Below are 18,259 nucleotides of genomic sequence, written 5' to 3' on the forward strand. Positions count from 1 at the left end.
GATATTCCTGGTAGGGCGAATGGACGGGAAAGCATTAAAATGGGCATCATGTTACGGTACAATAATGGCTGATTTAACCTTTGTTACGTTAAATGTCCAGGGGCTCAATTCCCCAATTAAAAGGAAATCCATAATGAACAGGCTTTGGGAAATGCAGGCTTTGGTGGTATGGATGCAGGAAACGCATCTGCTTCCGGAGGATGAACATAGGCTAAGGCATAGGGCCTTCCCCATGCAATATTATGCCTCTAGTGGCACCAAAAAACGGGGAGTAGGCATCTTACTGGCTAAAGGGGTTAACTTTGAGAAGCAATTTATAAAGAAGGACCCGGAGGGACGCTATCTGGTGCTGGGGGTGGTCTACACCCCCAAAGAAAAGCAAGATTGTTTTTTTAGTCTGTTGCCCAAAATTGCAAAGTGGGGGGTGGCGCAGATCCCGATTGGGGTGGTTTCAATGGCGTAATGGACACCAAGATGGATAAAACTCTTCCGGCTACTCCTAGCGATCACATGTTCAGACAGGCCCTGGCAAGGTTTATCAGGGAATTACACTTAATAGAAACATGCTGATTTTTTTCGCCCGCAGGAAAAAGCATACACTCACTATTCAGCAGTGCATAGGGGCTATTCCTGGATTGACATGGTGCTCATTTCAGGCGCACTGGTCCCACAAATCACGGGCTTGGAAATCTGTGTGCGGTGTCTGTCGGATCATGCCCCATTCTCCTTAAAGTTGGAGCCGCTTATCCCACGGCCGCAGACCCGCAAACCATGGCGTCTAAATGAGGTGATTTTGAAAGACCTGGCCCTTAGAACAGACAAAGAGCAGGCCTTGAGGAATTACTTTCAAGCAAATACCACACAAGGGGTAGACTGGGCCACTATCTGGGATGCTAGTAAAGCGGTTGTACGAGATGGGTTTATTGCGCACATGGCGAATTACGTTGAGAAGAGAGCAGGTGAAGCGGGACCTGGAAGTCAAAGTAACATCAGCCGAGGCGGAGTATAAAGACAAAGGTTCACAAAAAGCATGGCGGGAACAAAAAAAAGTTAGGGCGGTCCCTAGAGACGCATCTGGCTGATGAAGCTGCACAACTTCTTATGCAAACTAAACCGTTTTGTTACATAAATGGGGACAAGGCCAATAGATTCCTTGCAGCCAAATTGAGACAGCAGAAACTCCGGAATCGCATAGTCCAACTTAAAAGCTCGGGAGGGGACCTGGTAAGAGAGGAGAAGAACATGGAGGCAGTCATGTACTCTTATTATACCGATAATCTGAAAGGGGAAGACCTGGAGAGAACAGCGCACGTAGCATTCTTAAACCGGTGACCCTGCCGCAAATTAGCGAAGTGGACAGACAAATGCTGGAAGCGCCCATATCTGAGGAAGAGGTGGGGGAGGTCGTAGGGGCATTGAAGGGACATAATCCCCAGGCCCAGATGGGCTAAGTAATGCGTATTATAAAACATTTAGGGCTTTTCTAGGGGGCCCCTTAACAAAATTATTCAACCACATTCGTGACACGGGGCAAATATCTGGAGACATGGGCCCGGCGACTACGGTATTAGTACTAAAGCCGGATAGGGATCCATTAGACTGTGCTAGATATCGCCCTATCTCGTTATTAAATGGGGATGCAAAAATCTACTCCACAGTCCTGGCCCGACGGCTGGCAAAGGTCCTCCCGAAGATAATTCACCCGGACCAAGTGGGTTTTGTTAAAGGGCAGCACACCTACAACCATATTCGCAGAGCCATAGACACGATAGAATGGGGACGAAGAACAGGTCCGCGGTTCTCTGTGCTGGCGTTGGACACCCCCAGAGCCTTTGACAGCCTACATTGGGGGTTTCTACAACTAACTCTTGAAAAGTTTGGGTGCGGGTCAATTTTCATCCGCATGGTGATGGCAAAGTTTGTGAATCCATCTACACGGCTAATGATTAATGGGCGGCTCACAGATAGTATTCCCATCCGGAAGGGCACGAGGCAGGGGTGCCCGTTGTTGCCACTAATTTTTGCTATGGCCATGGAGCCTCTGGCGCAGAGGGCCTGCGACGACCCGGAAATCCAAGGGGTGGCGGTGGACGCTAGTGGACCCTCAGAAGGTAGCGCTCTATGCGGACAATGTCCTCATGTTCCTAAAGGACATGTTGCACTCACTCCCAAACGCCATAGAGCTGCTGGAGGGGTTTACGAGGGTCTCTGGGTTCCATATCAATTACCCTAAATCTAAAGCGCTTAATATCCCTGAGGGGACTGAGCAAGTGTCAGAATGGGAAAGCTGGTATCCCTTGAAATGGGAACAGAAATCGGTGAAATATTTAGGACTGCATTTAACCTCTACTTATATGAGAGTATATGGGGCAAATATCCAGATCCTACTGAAATCAATGGTGGGAGATCTTAACCGATGGGACATGCATGAGTTATCATGGCTTGCACGGATAACAGCAATTAAAATGACCCTGCTCCCTAGGTTTTTGTATGTGACGGGCGCTCTCCCAATACGCATCCCAGGCCCAGCAATTAAAAAACTACAGAGTGAGGAAATGTCCTTCATTTGGAGGGGGAAGAAACCAAGGGTCCCCAAGAAGGGTCCTCTTTAGACCACAAGCTCTGGGGGGGTTAGGGATGCCTGAACTTCGCAGGTATGTATGGGCAGTACAAGTGGCACTTAAGTTGCAATGGTCACCCAGGGAAACCCAGAATTGATGGGCAGTCCTTGAAAGGGAAACAACCAAGACACCCCTGGAAAGCCTTAGTTTTCTTACAGCGTGACAGAGGCAAAGGAGGCATATTACTGGAGAAAACCAAGGCTACTCTATGGTATTGGGACAAAACATTAAGGGGGAGAAAGGAAAAGGTGGGGGGAGCTCCTCTCACAACGGTTGCCCATAACCCAGACCACACCAGGAATGCGGCCTGACTTTTGGCACATTGAGGAGGGGGGGGCAAACCCTGGTATTGGGAGATCTCTACCCTGAAGGGTCAACCCAAACCTTTGAAAGCTGAAAAGCCAAATTTGATATACCGGAAAGCGAACGCTTCCATTATATCCAACATTGGATTATTAACACGAAAGTTCGGGAGGCAGCAACTCAGGACCCAACTGGGTTGGAGCTCACGGTCCACGAGGGCCAGCATGATGAAGGGATATAGAGACTGTATCGCCTGTTGGGGGGTGGCGGACCCAGAAGAAATCCTTCCGTACATGCAAAGGTGGGGGGTAGATGTAGGGAAATCAATCACTGGGGAGACATGGGGTCGCATATGGCACAGAGCCGCCAAAAGCTCCAAATGCGCCTCAATCAAAGAAACAGCATAAAAGCGCTCTCTGCGGTGGTATGACGCTACTACGTATACATTCTATCAACCTGGACTACTCCATGTCAAGCTGGAGGGATTGTGGACAACCCAGGGATGTAATACACATGTGGTGGACCTGCCCAGTGGCAGAGACTTGCTGAAAGGAGATCTTGAGCCATATTAAGGAGGTAACAGGGACGCAACTTCCCTCTGACCCAGTGGTAGTTTTACTGGGTAAGGGAGTTGAAGGGAGTTATGCGAACTCTGGAAACAGAGCTAACCTTATTACCCACATGCTGAGCACAGCTAGAATCACCTTGGCACAGGCATGGGCCGTTAGTAGCCATGTGGTGGGTGATTCTATGGGGAGTGATGACCATGGAAAAGGTGACAGCAATAGCCTATGGCTCCTACTTGAAGTATCAGAACACTTGGATGCCACTGCATGAGTTCATGGACGATAAGGAGCAGATGTATTTCAAGCCTAAGTTGCTCCGTGGGGTTTCCATTCTTTGATTGTGCAAGCCTTGATTTGAGAGGGTGACCTAGCTCGTGGAACTCCCAGAGAAGCTGGAAGGAGATGCTGTATTCGAGGGTGAGGGGTGGTGAAGTTACAACAGTTTAAAACTCAGCAAATGGAACTTGAAGTCTGGGGCGAGTAGGGGGAAGGAAATGGATACTGTTATTGTTTGTTGCCCCCCTAATGCATACATGCTTGCACTTGTGGAATTAAATAAAGTTGGTAAAAAAAAATAATAGGCTACAGCAATCCCAAGTCGTTCAGAATCTGCCACAGCATAGCCCGGGGAACACTGTCCAAAGCTGTTCTTAAAAAGTGGCATATACTTTCATACTCCTAAGAGTAACATATTTCTCAGTAATTAAGTATAATCTGAGGCATTGGTCCGTTGTGCTCACGTTTTGTCAGAAGCCCGCCTGTAGATGACTTAGCGCCCACACCGATTGGATTCTCCTGTTCACCAATAGTTCTGCTGTCGTTCACCCCCATGGGCCCCTGGGACCAACTGAATATCTTTGAATAGTTTAGTGAGGTAAATGGCTTGGTTATAAATTGCCAAACAAAATCAATGGTTTTTACCAGTCACTTAAGGAACAAAAGTTCTCGACTCACAATTACTCTGACTGGGCCCATTGACCACATTGTTTGGTACGATTACTTATGGGTTAGGGTGAAAGCTAACTGCACACTGGGAGAGCAAATCGACCGTTCCTTTCTTAATTTAAAGGCACTGAGGCGCCATTTCTCAATCCACTCAGGAACAAGGAGGGGGGGGGCGTGAGTGTCATCCTGAAGGTTTATATGGCCCAAGCTAGGCAGGTGGCCTTATATGGAGCCGAGCTCTGGGCCATGAGTAATATTGCCAAATTACAGGTGACGGAGCAAACATTTCTAAAATCTATTTTGGGGCTCCTTGTGAATGCACCGAATATCCCTGTTTTTATGGACACCAGAGTTCAAGGTATTGGATTCATCTGCCGTGCAAAACCTATGTACCTCTGGGCCTGTGTGTGGGCAAATACCAACCTTGCCAAATTCAAAGAGGGGGTTAGGGGTTTGCTATCCCTGGCTGGAGGTTCACACATGCTTGGTTTACAGCCATTAAAAGTGAATTAACTAATATGGGCTAGGAAGACCTTTGGCATTACCCTAAAACTATCCCTTCCAATTTTTAGGAGAAAATGAAAGTTGCTTATGCCACAAGATGAGAACAGGAAACCTTGGTAAAATTGGCCCAGTCAAATGGTCTTGGTGGTTATGTACTCTTGAAAGAACCCATGGTTTTGAGCAGTATTTAGACTTGATGCAGCCCAAAGCATTGAGAGCACTCTACATGAAATTGCGTATGGGTATTCTTCCGCTTTCTGCTGTAAGGTATAAATGGAACCCAAGTAGCTCCCATGATTGTCCGTATTCAAATACTGCAGAAAGTGTTGTCCTTTTTATTTTTTTCTGTTATATTTACCTGGACCTTAGAAGAAAGTTTTTGGCCCCCTTTAAATAAAATCGTATAAGCAGGGAGAGTGACGCTGCCCCGCTGTGTCTGGTCCCTCAGAACCCACTGGCCACCCATTGCATGAGTTACTATGTGTTACAGGCATGGAGGAGAAGGTAAAGGACTATAGCACTTCAGTTATTTTTTTTTAATCCATTTTGTATTTCATTTTGTATTTTTGCTATGTAATTTGTACCCATTTTCATTTTTGATTAACTGTATATTACTCTGATTCAATCTATTTTTCAATTGTGTGTGGTAAGGGTGTCACGGTATTAGTTTTATGACGGTACGATAACATTCTTGCCAAATGATGGTATATCATGGTTATCGCGGTATAGCAGGTGGAGTTAACCAATCTTAACAAATATTTTCTAAAAAGGTCATAAATTGTCTGATTTATCATCGCAAACAATACCAGGCACCCAGGGCCAGAATTGGGCTTTTCAACATACTTTCCACGGAAATGCCACCCCTTGCTTCCAACAAACACAAACACATGTGGAGAGGAGGAGGAGGAGGAGGGGGGAGGAAGGGAGGCCTGCTGCGACTGGCAAAGCAAACTGAATAGCTTTTCTTAAGTGGTAATTTAGGCTTTTAGCTCCCCCACTGGCTAATGGTGAAGATGAACATGTTGCCATCTTTATAACCTGCATGCCACAGATCAATGGAGGCTGATGGTAGTATACGCTTGTGCGCACACACGCACACTCTCTTTAAGATACAGCCTTTAGTTTACCTGAGGGCCAAAAGGTGTTCAGTAATCACGGACATCTTATCCTTTGGTATGGCAGCAGGGAATACCCACAGATGAGTGAACTTCGCAATGTGACTTATTATATGTAAATTCAATGATAGAACCACGGAAACCCCCATTGTCATATGTTTAGCAAATATTATCCATTATAAATATTTAAACCCCACAGCTGCCAACCCAAAGTAAACCCTTTTCCCTCTTGGCACTGTATTTATTCTTCCTATTGCTAACCTACTGATTTTGTGTCGGGCACATGTGGTTTATGGAATGGCATTAAAAACTGCTCCAACTGATATTGCTTGCAAGATGGCACATCCAACAGTGCAAGACCAAGATTGCGCAGCACTTGCTTACTGCAGCCTTTCCAAATCAGATTGAAAAGCACACTTAACGGTATAAACGGTATACCGGTATAAACAATGTGACGGTTATTATTGTTCAATTAAGTGGTTCACGGTATCTTTAACGGTATACCGTTATACCGTTACATCCCTAGTGTGTGGTTTGTTTTGTATATTACATGTGACTTTTATAGGCCTTTGTAGGCCGAAATGAAGTAATAGAACACTTTCTGATGAACCAATATGTAACTCAGTTCCACAGTAGGTTGCCTCTGTGATCACAGGAGGCATTCTGGGTATCTGGCTATGCACTGGATGCTGTTAGTGAGGTGTTTGTGACTAGTGTTTGTGTGTTTCAGGGTATTAGTGCATTCTTGGTTCCAATGCCAACGCCTGGACTCTCACTGGGAAAGAAGGAAGATAAGCTAGGAATTCGAGCCTCATCCACATCTAACCTGATCTTTGAGGACTGCCGGATCCCAAAAGACAATCTTCTGAGAGAGCTTGGTCTGGGTTTCAAGATTGCCATGGTAAGAGAAACAATGGGGACTTCAATTACAAGTGGATTTGACTGAACCTTGTCTTCAAAGAAATGATTCCATCCCAGGCATAGGACGGCGCTAAATATTGACCCCCCACTCCTCCCAACCCCCCCCCCCTCGTGTATGGGCAAATTACATGTCCAATCAGTGGCATCATACCAATGCTTCATTCCGACCCTGCACCACGTAAAAAATGTATCTCAAAAAATGTGTAAGAGCATACTGACTAGAAAGAGAAATCAATGCAGCCTCCGTTTAAAAAAAAAAAAAAAAAAAAAAAAAAAACTGAAATGCACACATTTACTAAATGTTTATCAGATATGTGAATTAATTTGCATAATGCACACTGCTTCAACTTGGATCTATGGCAATATTTGCAATAATTTTGGAGGCACTGTAAGGGTTTACGCACGTTCGCTGTGGGGAACACTGCCCCAAATGCTAATTCCCAAATTCAAAACGGGGAACAGCTTTACTTTACTAATAGAAACAATGTTATCCAAATAACATAACTTGAACAATTTTAAAGAACAATAATTGGACTAATCACACATCTGATCAGACACTGATTAATTTTATTCTAATACCTCTATACAAATTAATAGTTTGTTAAATTAGATTGCTTCATTGATCCCCACTGTTGGAAAATGCCACTCGGGCGAAGCACTAAGCATCTGCTATTGTGTTGCCACAAAGTATACACAATTCGTTTTATTAAAGAACCCAATTCGGAATATCAAGAACTAATCCCATGTTTTTATATCCAAAGTGACTGAATTTAGAATGCACTAGAATTGCTAATGATGGAATACAATGTACAATTTGAACAATGTAATCTATCCAGCGTGAAATGCACTAGTTTCTTCACTGTAAAGGTTTAGGGAATGTGCTTATATGGAAGTCAGATGCAGTAGTTTACTGCTGCGATTTGCACATACCACTTGCCCGAACAGTGCTATAGGAGAATAATGCAAAAGTCAAGATGTACAGGCTGCTTACAAACCAATGTAGCCATCCAGATATCTGCTAATTTAACAAAAGGATTGATAGACATTTGTGTGGGGCTACACAAAACATTGCCTAGAGCCTGACATTCCTAATGTAAGCATACGTTACTAGACTAAAGGAGGCTGCCTTCCTGCAACCTGGTGGAAATGAGCAAGGTACTCCAAATACTGGATATGAAAAAGCAAGTGTTACCCTCACCAGGTCCCAGTGAGAAAACTGAAGTGTGCTCTTACTGACTATAAGCAAAGGGCAGCCATGACCCCTGGCTTTGCTGCGAGACGGAGACTTAAGCACTGTTGTGTTACCTTACTGCTAAAACACTGACTCTCTATACAAACATTAGCAATGGACATCCTGAAGGGAATGCCATCTTAACTCTCGCCATAACTCCCAAAATCATACGCCAACTTGAGTCAAACTTTCATCCGAATATCAGTTTTTACGCACTCCCTTTCTTTCAATGACGGTCAGATAGCACAGCGAGTAGAGCACTCGCTTTGACATCTGTGCAGAGCCTGCTGACGCAGGTTCGAATCCCGGCAGGGCCAAACTCAGCCTTTCATCCTTCTGAGGTCGATAAATGAGCACCACATACTGTGGGAATTAAGCAGCGCTCAGATACCGGAGGGTTTGTAGCGCTATGTAAATGCACAAACAAACAATGATTTGATGTTCTGAAGGCACGCCACTGAACGCACACACCAGAGAGAATACAACCCGCTAGGGAAGAAAGGCCCAAGTCGATCTTGTAAGATATCGCCCAAAGATGAGAGCAACAGCAAAGAACTCTGCTGCCAAGAATGTTCTGCCGAAAAAGGGTACAAGCAGAGGCTTAAGAGGAGACACATCGTCATTGTGACACAATAGCATACAGTAAAAACATGCGCGGCTGGTTGGTGTACGCCTATACGGATCTGCCTGCTCCATAAGGGATGCAGGTCATTAGTTTCAGCCCAGTCCGTCCGTGTTCCATCACGTGGGTGCTGCAGAGATCATCTTCTCACCGACGAAGGTCAAAGAACAAATTAACTACACTTCGAACACAATGCTACTTTATCGTTATACTGTGCACCTGACTGGCTTTAAGACTGGCACAAAGGAGGTTCTGGGGCACTCTGATCTCCACACACACATTTCACTCACTCCCTTTCATGCAATCCGGCTCCAAGGTCTTCACCCTCGTTCTGAACTATTATTTATCCCTCCCAGCACCTCGCAATACAAATCATAGGATTGTAGCTCAGACGGGCAATGTCCATTCTCTTTAAACATTCAAGACTTGTTGCTTTAGGGGTGATAGTCGAAGTCACCTGGTGCACTGAAATTCAGGCATCTTTAGGCTTAGTCAGTTATATGGGTTCTAACTCGTGGTCACCTGGGGGAAGGCCGGGGACAGGCTTTGGCCAGTGTGAGATAACATGCACACCAGGCGCTGGTCTATGATCGCAGCCTTGTAGGGCACATTCCTTTCAGCTAGAAGAAAATCTTTGCAACACTGTTAGAACAATGAATGAGCTTTATGGCGGTTAAGGGTGTGGATTGTCCTCGTGGGAGCTCGGGCATGGCTGGAAGTTTCCCTTGTCTCGCAATTAGGGCCTATTGCATGAAATGCTGCATTTGCCGTGCAGGCCTGGTCTCCTAACTATGGTTTCTAACATCTACACAAAATGGCAATATTTGCTTGCGGCCTGCGATACACTATGTGGGTTGATATATCGGGGTGGGGTCCTACCATTGTCCCCCATACCTCCCGGCCCATCATGGTGCTTTGAATGTAGCTCGCCTTACTCTAAAGTGCTTAGGGGTTGGGACAATTCCCCCTTTCGTTACTTCTACAGTAACAAACTCCTTGATACACCTTTGCTCCTGCTGTCTCCTCTCTCCTTTGACGTATGGTTGTGTTCCCTTTATTGGCATTCAAGTCCTGCATACTGACCATAAACTCTCCCCCCCCCCCCCCCAATCCCACTGCCCCCCTAATTGTGTATTCCTCAGGTGAGCAAGTCATATAGATGCATCCTCCAGGTTCACCCAGACCTCTACAGTTTTCTAGATTTGGGGGGTGGAGGAATGATAGTGTGATATAGGTGGTCAAATTAATTTCCATACGGGATGGGGAACATTTCATGCTTAGGGCCACTCTCTGGGATATCGTCTCTACTTCACTATCTTTTGTCTCGCAAGGTGCTTTTGAAACCTCAATTGAACATCATTCTTGCGCTATTGGGTGCCGCATTGGCACAAAATCGGAAGCCCAGTTGGCAGGTGCAGAAGATAACCAGGGTGAATACGATAATTGTCATTAACATCTTCATGATCCAAGATGGGGCCCAGTTAAATGTTAAGGTGAACCACTCGCCTTCCTATACGCCACCCTCCTTCATGCAAACACCCAGGTCATGGACAGCTGCAATGATGTGGGATAATGAAGCCTTCTCTGCATCTTCTGATGGCACAAATGTGCAGCAGGAATCGCCAAATGTTTTGCAAACCCTGCTTTCCATTGCTGTTCACATGTCCAGCACGTAGCGGTTTTGCTTTGTCATCAATGCACTCATCTCAACTTTGATTACTTTGAACCTGTTCTCTCTCATTTGCGAGCTGTACCAGCTCCAAGCGCACAATCTGCAGCCATTTGCTGCGGCCTGCACTCACAGCAACAGTAGAGATGCGAAAAAGGATTCTGCTGAGTTTAGAGTCTGTACTCCTCTGATATTTCAAAAAGCAATGCAGAGGAATCTTATAATTTGATCTTTTCTTCCTCTTTAGTTAGAACTGCCCTTTCCCTGGCAGGATGCATAGCTCTTGTGTGGACAACTGGTTCTTTTATTCTTTTTGGAATACAGGCGGGCCAGTTGGCTCCTGGGCAGGCGGTGCTCCCGCATTCAGGTCGTGTTCGGTGATTACTAGTAGCACTGAATACAGCGTGGCTAGCGAACAACAGCCCCTCCATGATGGTGGGCGATGCAAGTAAGTTTGTTGGCCACTGACCCAGTAGTAATCCATCAAAGCTGCTGTTCCCTTCTTAATTTCTGGATTCAGGGGAGTCCTATTGCAACGTTTGTTCGAGTCGACAAAAACTGTACCCATTCCTGCGAAAATACTAATTCGCTGTGCACTGGCTTTTCCATTGTTGCAATCCACGTCCGGTTTGTGATACGATCTGTCCATGTTTGTGCACAGAAATTGTCCACCCGCCTTATCACTTCATTGTCATATTTACTAGTCCTTCTTCCAGGCAAGGTAGTGTGGTGTCCTGCCATTTGTTATTGACATGTTTATGCCCTTTCACCATCAAATAGGTGAGCTCCACACACTTGATGTTTTTTGAATCGTTGCACTTCACAAGATCTGGACCCACCATTTTCAGTTGCACACTATGTGCCTGGAACTTTCCTTTTATTCTGCATAGCTCAAGATGAACTAGGCATTGTGCCTCTATAATTGAGACTGCTTGCTATGTTAACACCTTGGTAGCCCTTGACACATGGGGAAAGAGTGAACATACATAACACCTTCCATTCACGTTTCTTCCCTCGCTACTCATATCAGTATACTAACTGTTGGTAAATTCGGGGTGGCGTATATCCTCAATCGCTTCCAAACACAACCCTTTATACGTATCAGACTTCTTTCGTTCTTCCCTTTTCATTATTCTATACACGCTGCCAGCGGTGCTGGCCTTAACATTGCTATCGAAATTGTCATATTGTTTTGAATTATTAAACAGTCCTTGAATTGCTGGAAACAAACTCTTTACTATTACCCTCATTGCCAATTGTACACACATGCTCGCTGTCATGTTGTGTCTGCTGTAATCATCACTAGTACTTGAATTAACGCTATTGCTACCCATATGTATTTCTATTATTGTTCATTCATGTTGCTTCTAATATATGTAAATCCACGAATATTAATATTTATATGTACTGTCCAGTTTAAGTATAAAGTCCCCATTCCCTCTTCTTATGACCTCCCCCATAACATACTTTCCCCAATAAAGCCCCAACAATACCATACATAACCCTGCAATAAGGGTCATTCCACAGTAATAGGCATATGCCTGCATATTATCATTTGTGCATCTACACTTCGGATACCTACTTAACAAACCGTTATTTACATTGGTGAGGTTCATCAGCTTCTCTCCTGAAATGGAAGCAGAATGCAGAGAACTACAGAAAGACGGGCGAAGGAGATCCTGAAAAAAGGAAAATACGGAGCTAGCAACTGAGTTTTGGCCCGTTAGGGGAGTGTGCCAAAGCACAGTTGCTGTGCCTGCAAAAGCCGGGAGGTAGATAGGGTGCAGGTACTACTGCCACTCCTGAAGTGCTGACGTGCTGTCTGGAGGTGCCCTGTGTACATCGGACCCAATATTGCAAGCCCTTTACTTTCACAGCGAGGGGAGTGCAAAACACCACCTCATATGGCCTGTGGAACCGAGGGTTGTTCCACCTACGCATGAAATTTGTGAATGTACAAAAAAAAAACCAGGCAGCAGCGTTTGTGTGGTAATGGACTCTGGATCAGTCGCCGTCGTGGTTGCTGCATCCAGTGTGTTTGCTGTCTCAATTCTGGGAGGTGTAATCTGTCGGGAGACGCATTTAATTGCTGGTGTTAGTGTGGTCAAATAATCGTCACCTAACACCGCTGCTGCCCTATGTGTGTCTGAAGGTCTTCTTACAGGAGATATGGAGGCGTGCATACACCGATCAATGACCACCTTGTGAGGTGACAAATGGTGGTCTTTGCTGGGCTGTGTACGTAAACTAAAAAAAGGCCATGGGCAAACAGTGTACCCAGTTCTTCAATGTGGTATACAGTTTGGACAATTTGCTTTTGAGGAGCCAGTTGATCCTCTCCACAACACCGTTGGCCTGTGGGTGGTAAATTGAACACATCCAGTGCTTAATGCCAAGTAGTGCTGTGACGTGCTGAAAATGTGTGGCATTGTCTGACCTTAACACCTTGCACACACCCCATTGAGGGAAAACATCACGTACCAAGAATCTAGCAGCACATTTTGCATCCGGATGCCTGCAAGGCCCTGCTTCCACCCATCTTGAGAAAGGGCAAACCACAGCTGAGATACCTGGATCCATTGCAACACTCACCCATGTCGGCATAATCTGTGTAATTTGCGGAATAGCCCCGTAGGGCTGGTCATTGTGCCCCGTAACGTCCGATTGTCATCCCTGTACTGAAACTTTGACATATGGTGCAATGTACGACAGTTTCTGTGATGCTCTCCTGAATGTTTTGTATGAACCAGTCCTCCTGTATATCTGCTGCTATGTGCTACTTCGAGCTGTGGGATGGGTAGTGTAACTGTTCAAATGCTACTGCTAGCAGCTCCTGCGGCATTACTGTCTTCCCAGAGCTCTCGTCTCCACAACAAATCTGTTGGGGATTGCTAGCCTCCCCTCAGTAGCCAACATTTTTTCTTCCTTTCTGGCACCCTTCCCAGTAACTCAATTATGTGGGAGATGGGCAATGCTGTGTAAGGTGTTGAATGTTCGCTGCTGGTGGAGTGGTCACAATGTACTCAGCAGGCATTTTATTTGGCAGATACGCTGCCATTTTGGCTGCTGCATCGGCGGCTGGATTCTCCATTGACGTTTTCTGTCCCATTTGTGTGGGCCGTGCTTAAACTTCTTTTTTTCTATGGGGAAAAGCATCTCCTTAAGTAATCGGAATGACTACAAAACTGAGCTCGATTCCCACCGTGTGAGATCCCGGGACAAATTAACACTTGTCACCAGGGCTCAAATCGAGGGTACACGTGGGTGAATGGATTCCCCCCCACACTTTTTTCAGAGGGCACTTTGATATGCTAATTTCTGGTGACCCCACATTCAATTGGTATGTTAATGAGTCCCCGCACTTTTTATTTTTTAGGACTTGTCACCTGCTTGTTACTATTTTTACTGATGAGCCATCCCTTGTAGTACTTGGCACTGCTGGTATGATCTGTTTTTAGAGAGCAAATTGGTCAGACTAGTCCTGGTTTGTTTGGATCTATAGGTTTTGGTTGAATTCATTGTAAAAGTGTGAATCCCTTCAAACCCCTTTTTGTTTACATTTCAAAATGCAGGCCTAGTGCCACACTTCCCCTCTCCTCCACGCTCCCTCTCCTTTCTATATAACCTAGCCCAAATCCACCATTATCTCTGTGTGGTAAAACATTTTTAAAAAAATCATGCAATATAAAAAATTCTAACTTTTTGATGTTGCTAAGCACATGAACCCATATGTTTCAGGCGACCCTAACATTCTTCTTTGGCCTATGCCATTTGCATTTCTAACAGTGCACCTTCCTTCTGCCACACCTAAGCAGTCCTGTTTGCAGCTCTTCTTCCTTATTTGTCTTCCTCTCTGTTTCGGCCTAGCCTCCTGGTACAAAATAGGCAAATGCAACTTCATGTTGTCCTCCTTTAGGCCATTCATGGTGGCCGCCTTCTGTGCTAATTTGAAAGGATTTATTTAGCTTTGACATGTTTTTTGATTGATTATGCAAAGGTAAAGTTAAATTGTTTATTTTGGGTAGAAAGGGCATTAAAAAGAACTATTTTTCTGGAAATGTTAGTTTTTGAGCCTGCTAAAGAAAGATGCAAGCCCTTTTACTATGCACTGCTGTTTGAAAGAGTTTTGACCATAAAAGGGTAATGATTTTTGTCCCAAATAACACGAGAAACTTATCGAATAACAAAAATGCTGTCTGGTAAACTAAAAGAAAAGCAACATGGGACCACCTTTAATGTTCTCTTGTAGCGCCTAGCTAATTTACTCTTTGGAAGTAATGTTTTAGTATTATCTGGTTTTTGAATTATTAAAGCTCTCAATGGGTTTCATTTCATGCCCCAGTCACCTATCTAGTGTTTTCTATTTAATTTCATTTCTAAAGCATGCTGTCACCATATAGTGCTAACTAAACTAAACCTCCTACTGGGATTAAGAAATGCAAAAAGCAGTACACAAAGTTAAGACTATTGTATGCTGGATTTGAGTCCTGGTAGGTAAGAGATACACTATTCGTAAATAATTACTTTTCTTTTTCTAAAGAAAGGAAGATCCAATGCAGTCTTTATAGTAATTGTGATATTATTCAGATCTCCGTTGCGTAGAACTGGAAAGAGCAGACACTAAATTACTTGCACAGCTACATTTTCACCTCCTTTCCCCTCCTCGCCCCTCAGCTGATTAACAGACAAAACAAATCTTAATAACAAATTGCTCTACTAACCATAATGTCACGTTAAGTTGCTGCAGGCAACCAATCGGGGAATACTTCATCCAGCTGCCTCTCCTCCTCTTTGACGCTCCAAACCAGACCTTAATCTCTGAAACCAAGGAAGGACTTTACCTACCACTACATCAGAGGAATACTTTGAGCTTTGACCCCACTCCCCACATTTTACCTCCCTAACTACTAAAAAAATCTTTCGACATTACACCCCACTTATGCCCATCAGACAACCCACAAGCTCTAGCATGTTGTACACAGCATCCTGCCCTGTTCACTTTTCAACACCCCCCCACTGTACTCCTCACTGCTTTCTGAACCCAGGGGCTACCCACACAGTTAACCTGCACCCGGTGTCCAGATAATATTTTGAGGTAGGCATATTTTATACTTTGAGAGTAAATGCACTTTCAAAGGAGTAAAAATGTGTTCTCTTTCACGGTAGTAAAACGCATGTGATATCCATCCAACACATTCGGCAGGGGGCACAGCTATCAATGCACCATGTTTAAACTGTCGTACCAATCTTATTACCTATTAGCTTGTAGTCCAATGCATATAGCCCACAATTGTATGGTAACCATATCTCGCACTTAGGCAAAGGGTTTTAGGTAACCATCATTTGCATGTAGGTCAATTAGCTACTGTCCACTGGTGTGCCCATTTTAGGCAATTTCACCCTCTATGTTGGTGTTCCAAATCTAGGTGTTACTGTATTTTCTGTTCCCCCATTTTAGGCCCTTCTCCCTCTATCCAGGTAGCAAGGTACCTCTACTCAAAACAGTTACTTATTGATGCTGCATCCAATTTAGCGGTTTATCCTACCAACTGTTGCCTCAAATCTGGGCGTCTTCGCGCATTGATCACACTCTCAAATCTAACCTTCCCATCTACAGTAGTATCTCAACCACCCCCAGTGCCGCCAACCCGCCTACCTACAGCCACACCCTTACATGACCATGGCAAACAGCACACACTCAAGCCAAAACCACAAACAACCTAGATCTCTGCCCCACACCCTCTTCCGTACATCACTACCACCCTCGCTCAGACTCCCTTACAAATGGCCACTCCCCACACACCTCCCCTCCCACATACAAGAACAGCTCTGAAGCACTCCAGAATAAACCACTTCCATCCTATACCACCCGCCTTTGCACTCCTTCTCAAACCCAGTACCACACTCGCCCCAAATCATGCACAACCCTACTCACATACACAAAGAGCTCTGAGACCTTCCAAAACATACCCTATTCACCTTTATGCTCGCGCCCTCTTGCCCGAGCCCAGTACCACACACACAGTATCCCTCGCATACACACTACCTCGCACCACACACCACCCTGCTGCACACGAATCTCTGACATTCCCCAATTACACCCAACCCTTGCACCCTCATTCCTGAACCAACACCACACCCCACAAATCCTCTTCTCCGGCATGGGGTCTAGCATGGATTCACATGCTCATGAATATTCCCTGTCGTCCGGCTCAAAATCTGCAGTAAAAGAAAAGTTTCACTTTCACTTTAAAACTGTATTTCTCCTTTAAACCAATCTCTGTCCTCTGGGTCATACTGCCCCATCCAATGACAGTCCTCTCCCTAAGCTCCATCCCCGGTGGCCATCTTCAGATTTTTACTACACGCTTCAGTGTTAGGAGTCCTGAAGTAGCTCTGAAAGCTAATTATTTAGTGTTTTTTCATAACTTTTTGGCAAAATAGTTGGAATTTGACCGATTTCTGCTTTATAGTCTTCGACGAACAATAGAGAACAGCAGGGGGGCTCAGCTACAGGAAAAGATCTTCGTCGTCCGTCTGATCATCGAAGAGTCGAGAAGGCCCAGCCTTGAGCCTACTTCTCGCATCCTCTTCAAACTCTGAGCTAAGTGTGGTTTATGAAACGTCTTTGTGGAAGATCAACACCATAAATGCTTGTAATGCCTGCATCAGGACCCCGATGAGAGATGCAAGGTGGGTTTTGGTTACTCAAAGAAAACTTAAGACCGATGCAGCAGACTGTTGGCGTGATTCAAGTCTAGCAAGGCCTCTGACGCAGCCTCGGGGCAGGGTCAAGCCTAATCGAGGCCTGGCCGGTCCGAGGAGCGTTCTCCTTCCAGGAGGAGGTTGAGATCCTTTGAGGACGCCCTGCATGCGGGGGTCCAAGTGAAGACCAAGCTCTAGGACGCTAGCTCTGCTTGGTTCACTGTTGATGCGCAGTCCCGATTCGGACAAAAGGTGTTCACCATCATCCTCCACGGTGAGCCTGCCAACGAAAGGAGCGTCTTCAAAGAGAAAGTTGCTAACCCTGTCCATACTCTATTTTTCCACGAATAATCCGACGAGGGAGAAGTCCAGGGAGGACTTGTGAAAGCCAGCTAAGGCTTCAACCAAGTCCAAATCAACTGAGTCGATGACCGCACCGTTGACGAAGGCAGCCACGAGCCCTTTGTCGTCCAAGTTGTAAGGAAGTCATGGTATCAACAGTAAAAAAGACACAAGTGACCACAGTTCAATGGTGTTTATTGAACTTTCAACAAGGGTGAGATAAACTCCTTTCTGATGTTTGTTAATCTGCTTAGAATCACATGCTGTGCATAGGTCCGACATCCAGTGGTCACTGCGGAGTATTGCATTTTGTTTTTCGTAGTCGAAAAGGGGACGTTGACAAGGCGTGTCTGTAACACTATACCTATAGTGACGTGCGTTGTACCCACAATCCCTCACGCGTCGAGGTCCCTCAGATTGTTTTTTTCCGCCCAGTTTCTGGTCGCCTTTCGCGGAGCTCCTAGAGAGACATTGCTATACTTGCCACGGACCTCGGTCCTTTTGTCATAACTTAATATACTGATAACGATCCCTCCCCCTCGACGTTAGCTGTGAAGCTGTTTCTCCGCCGAACTGATTTTCGACGGAGAGGAAGAGCGGAGGAGATCCTTCGGCGCTGCCGAACACGTGGCCTGGCCTCGACGGCCAACTTACAGTAGGGAGAGTGGGGGTTAGAACTTTGTCTCTTCTCTTTGAGAATGTCTTTCTTTCTCCC

General features: G+C 45.3%; 1 protein-coding gene across 1 annotated transcript in view; it reads left to right on the forward strand.

Moving 5' to 3' along the window:
* Window positions 1-18,259, forward strand: part of ACADS (acyl-CoA dehydrogenase short chain) — a 285,694-nt gene that overhangs the window by 194,663 nt on the left and 72,772 nt on the right. Inside the window, exon 6 of the mRNA XM_069619780.1 lies at window positions 6,785-6,955. Coding sequence (XP_069475881.1) covers window positions 6,785-6,955 — 171 coding nt within the window. The remainder of the gene's footprint in view (window positions 1-6,784; window positions 6,956-18,259) is intronic.

The sequence above is a fragment of the Ambystoma mexicanum genome, chromosome 10 (assembly GCF_040938575.1).
Source record: "Ambystoma mexicanum isolate Mex_15411 chromosome 10, UKY_AmexF1_1, whole genome shotgun sequence".
In the NCBI taxonomy this organism is placed as follows: domain Eukaryota; kingdom Metazoa; phylum Chordata; class Amphibia; order Caudata; family Ambystomatidae; genus Ambystoma; species Ambystoma mexicanum.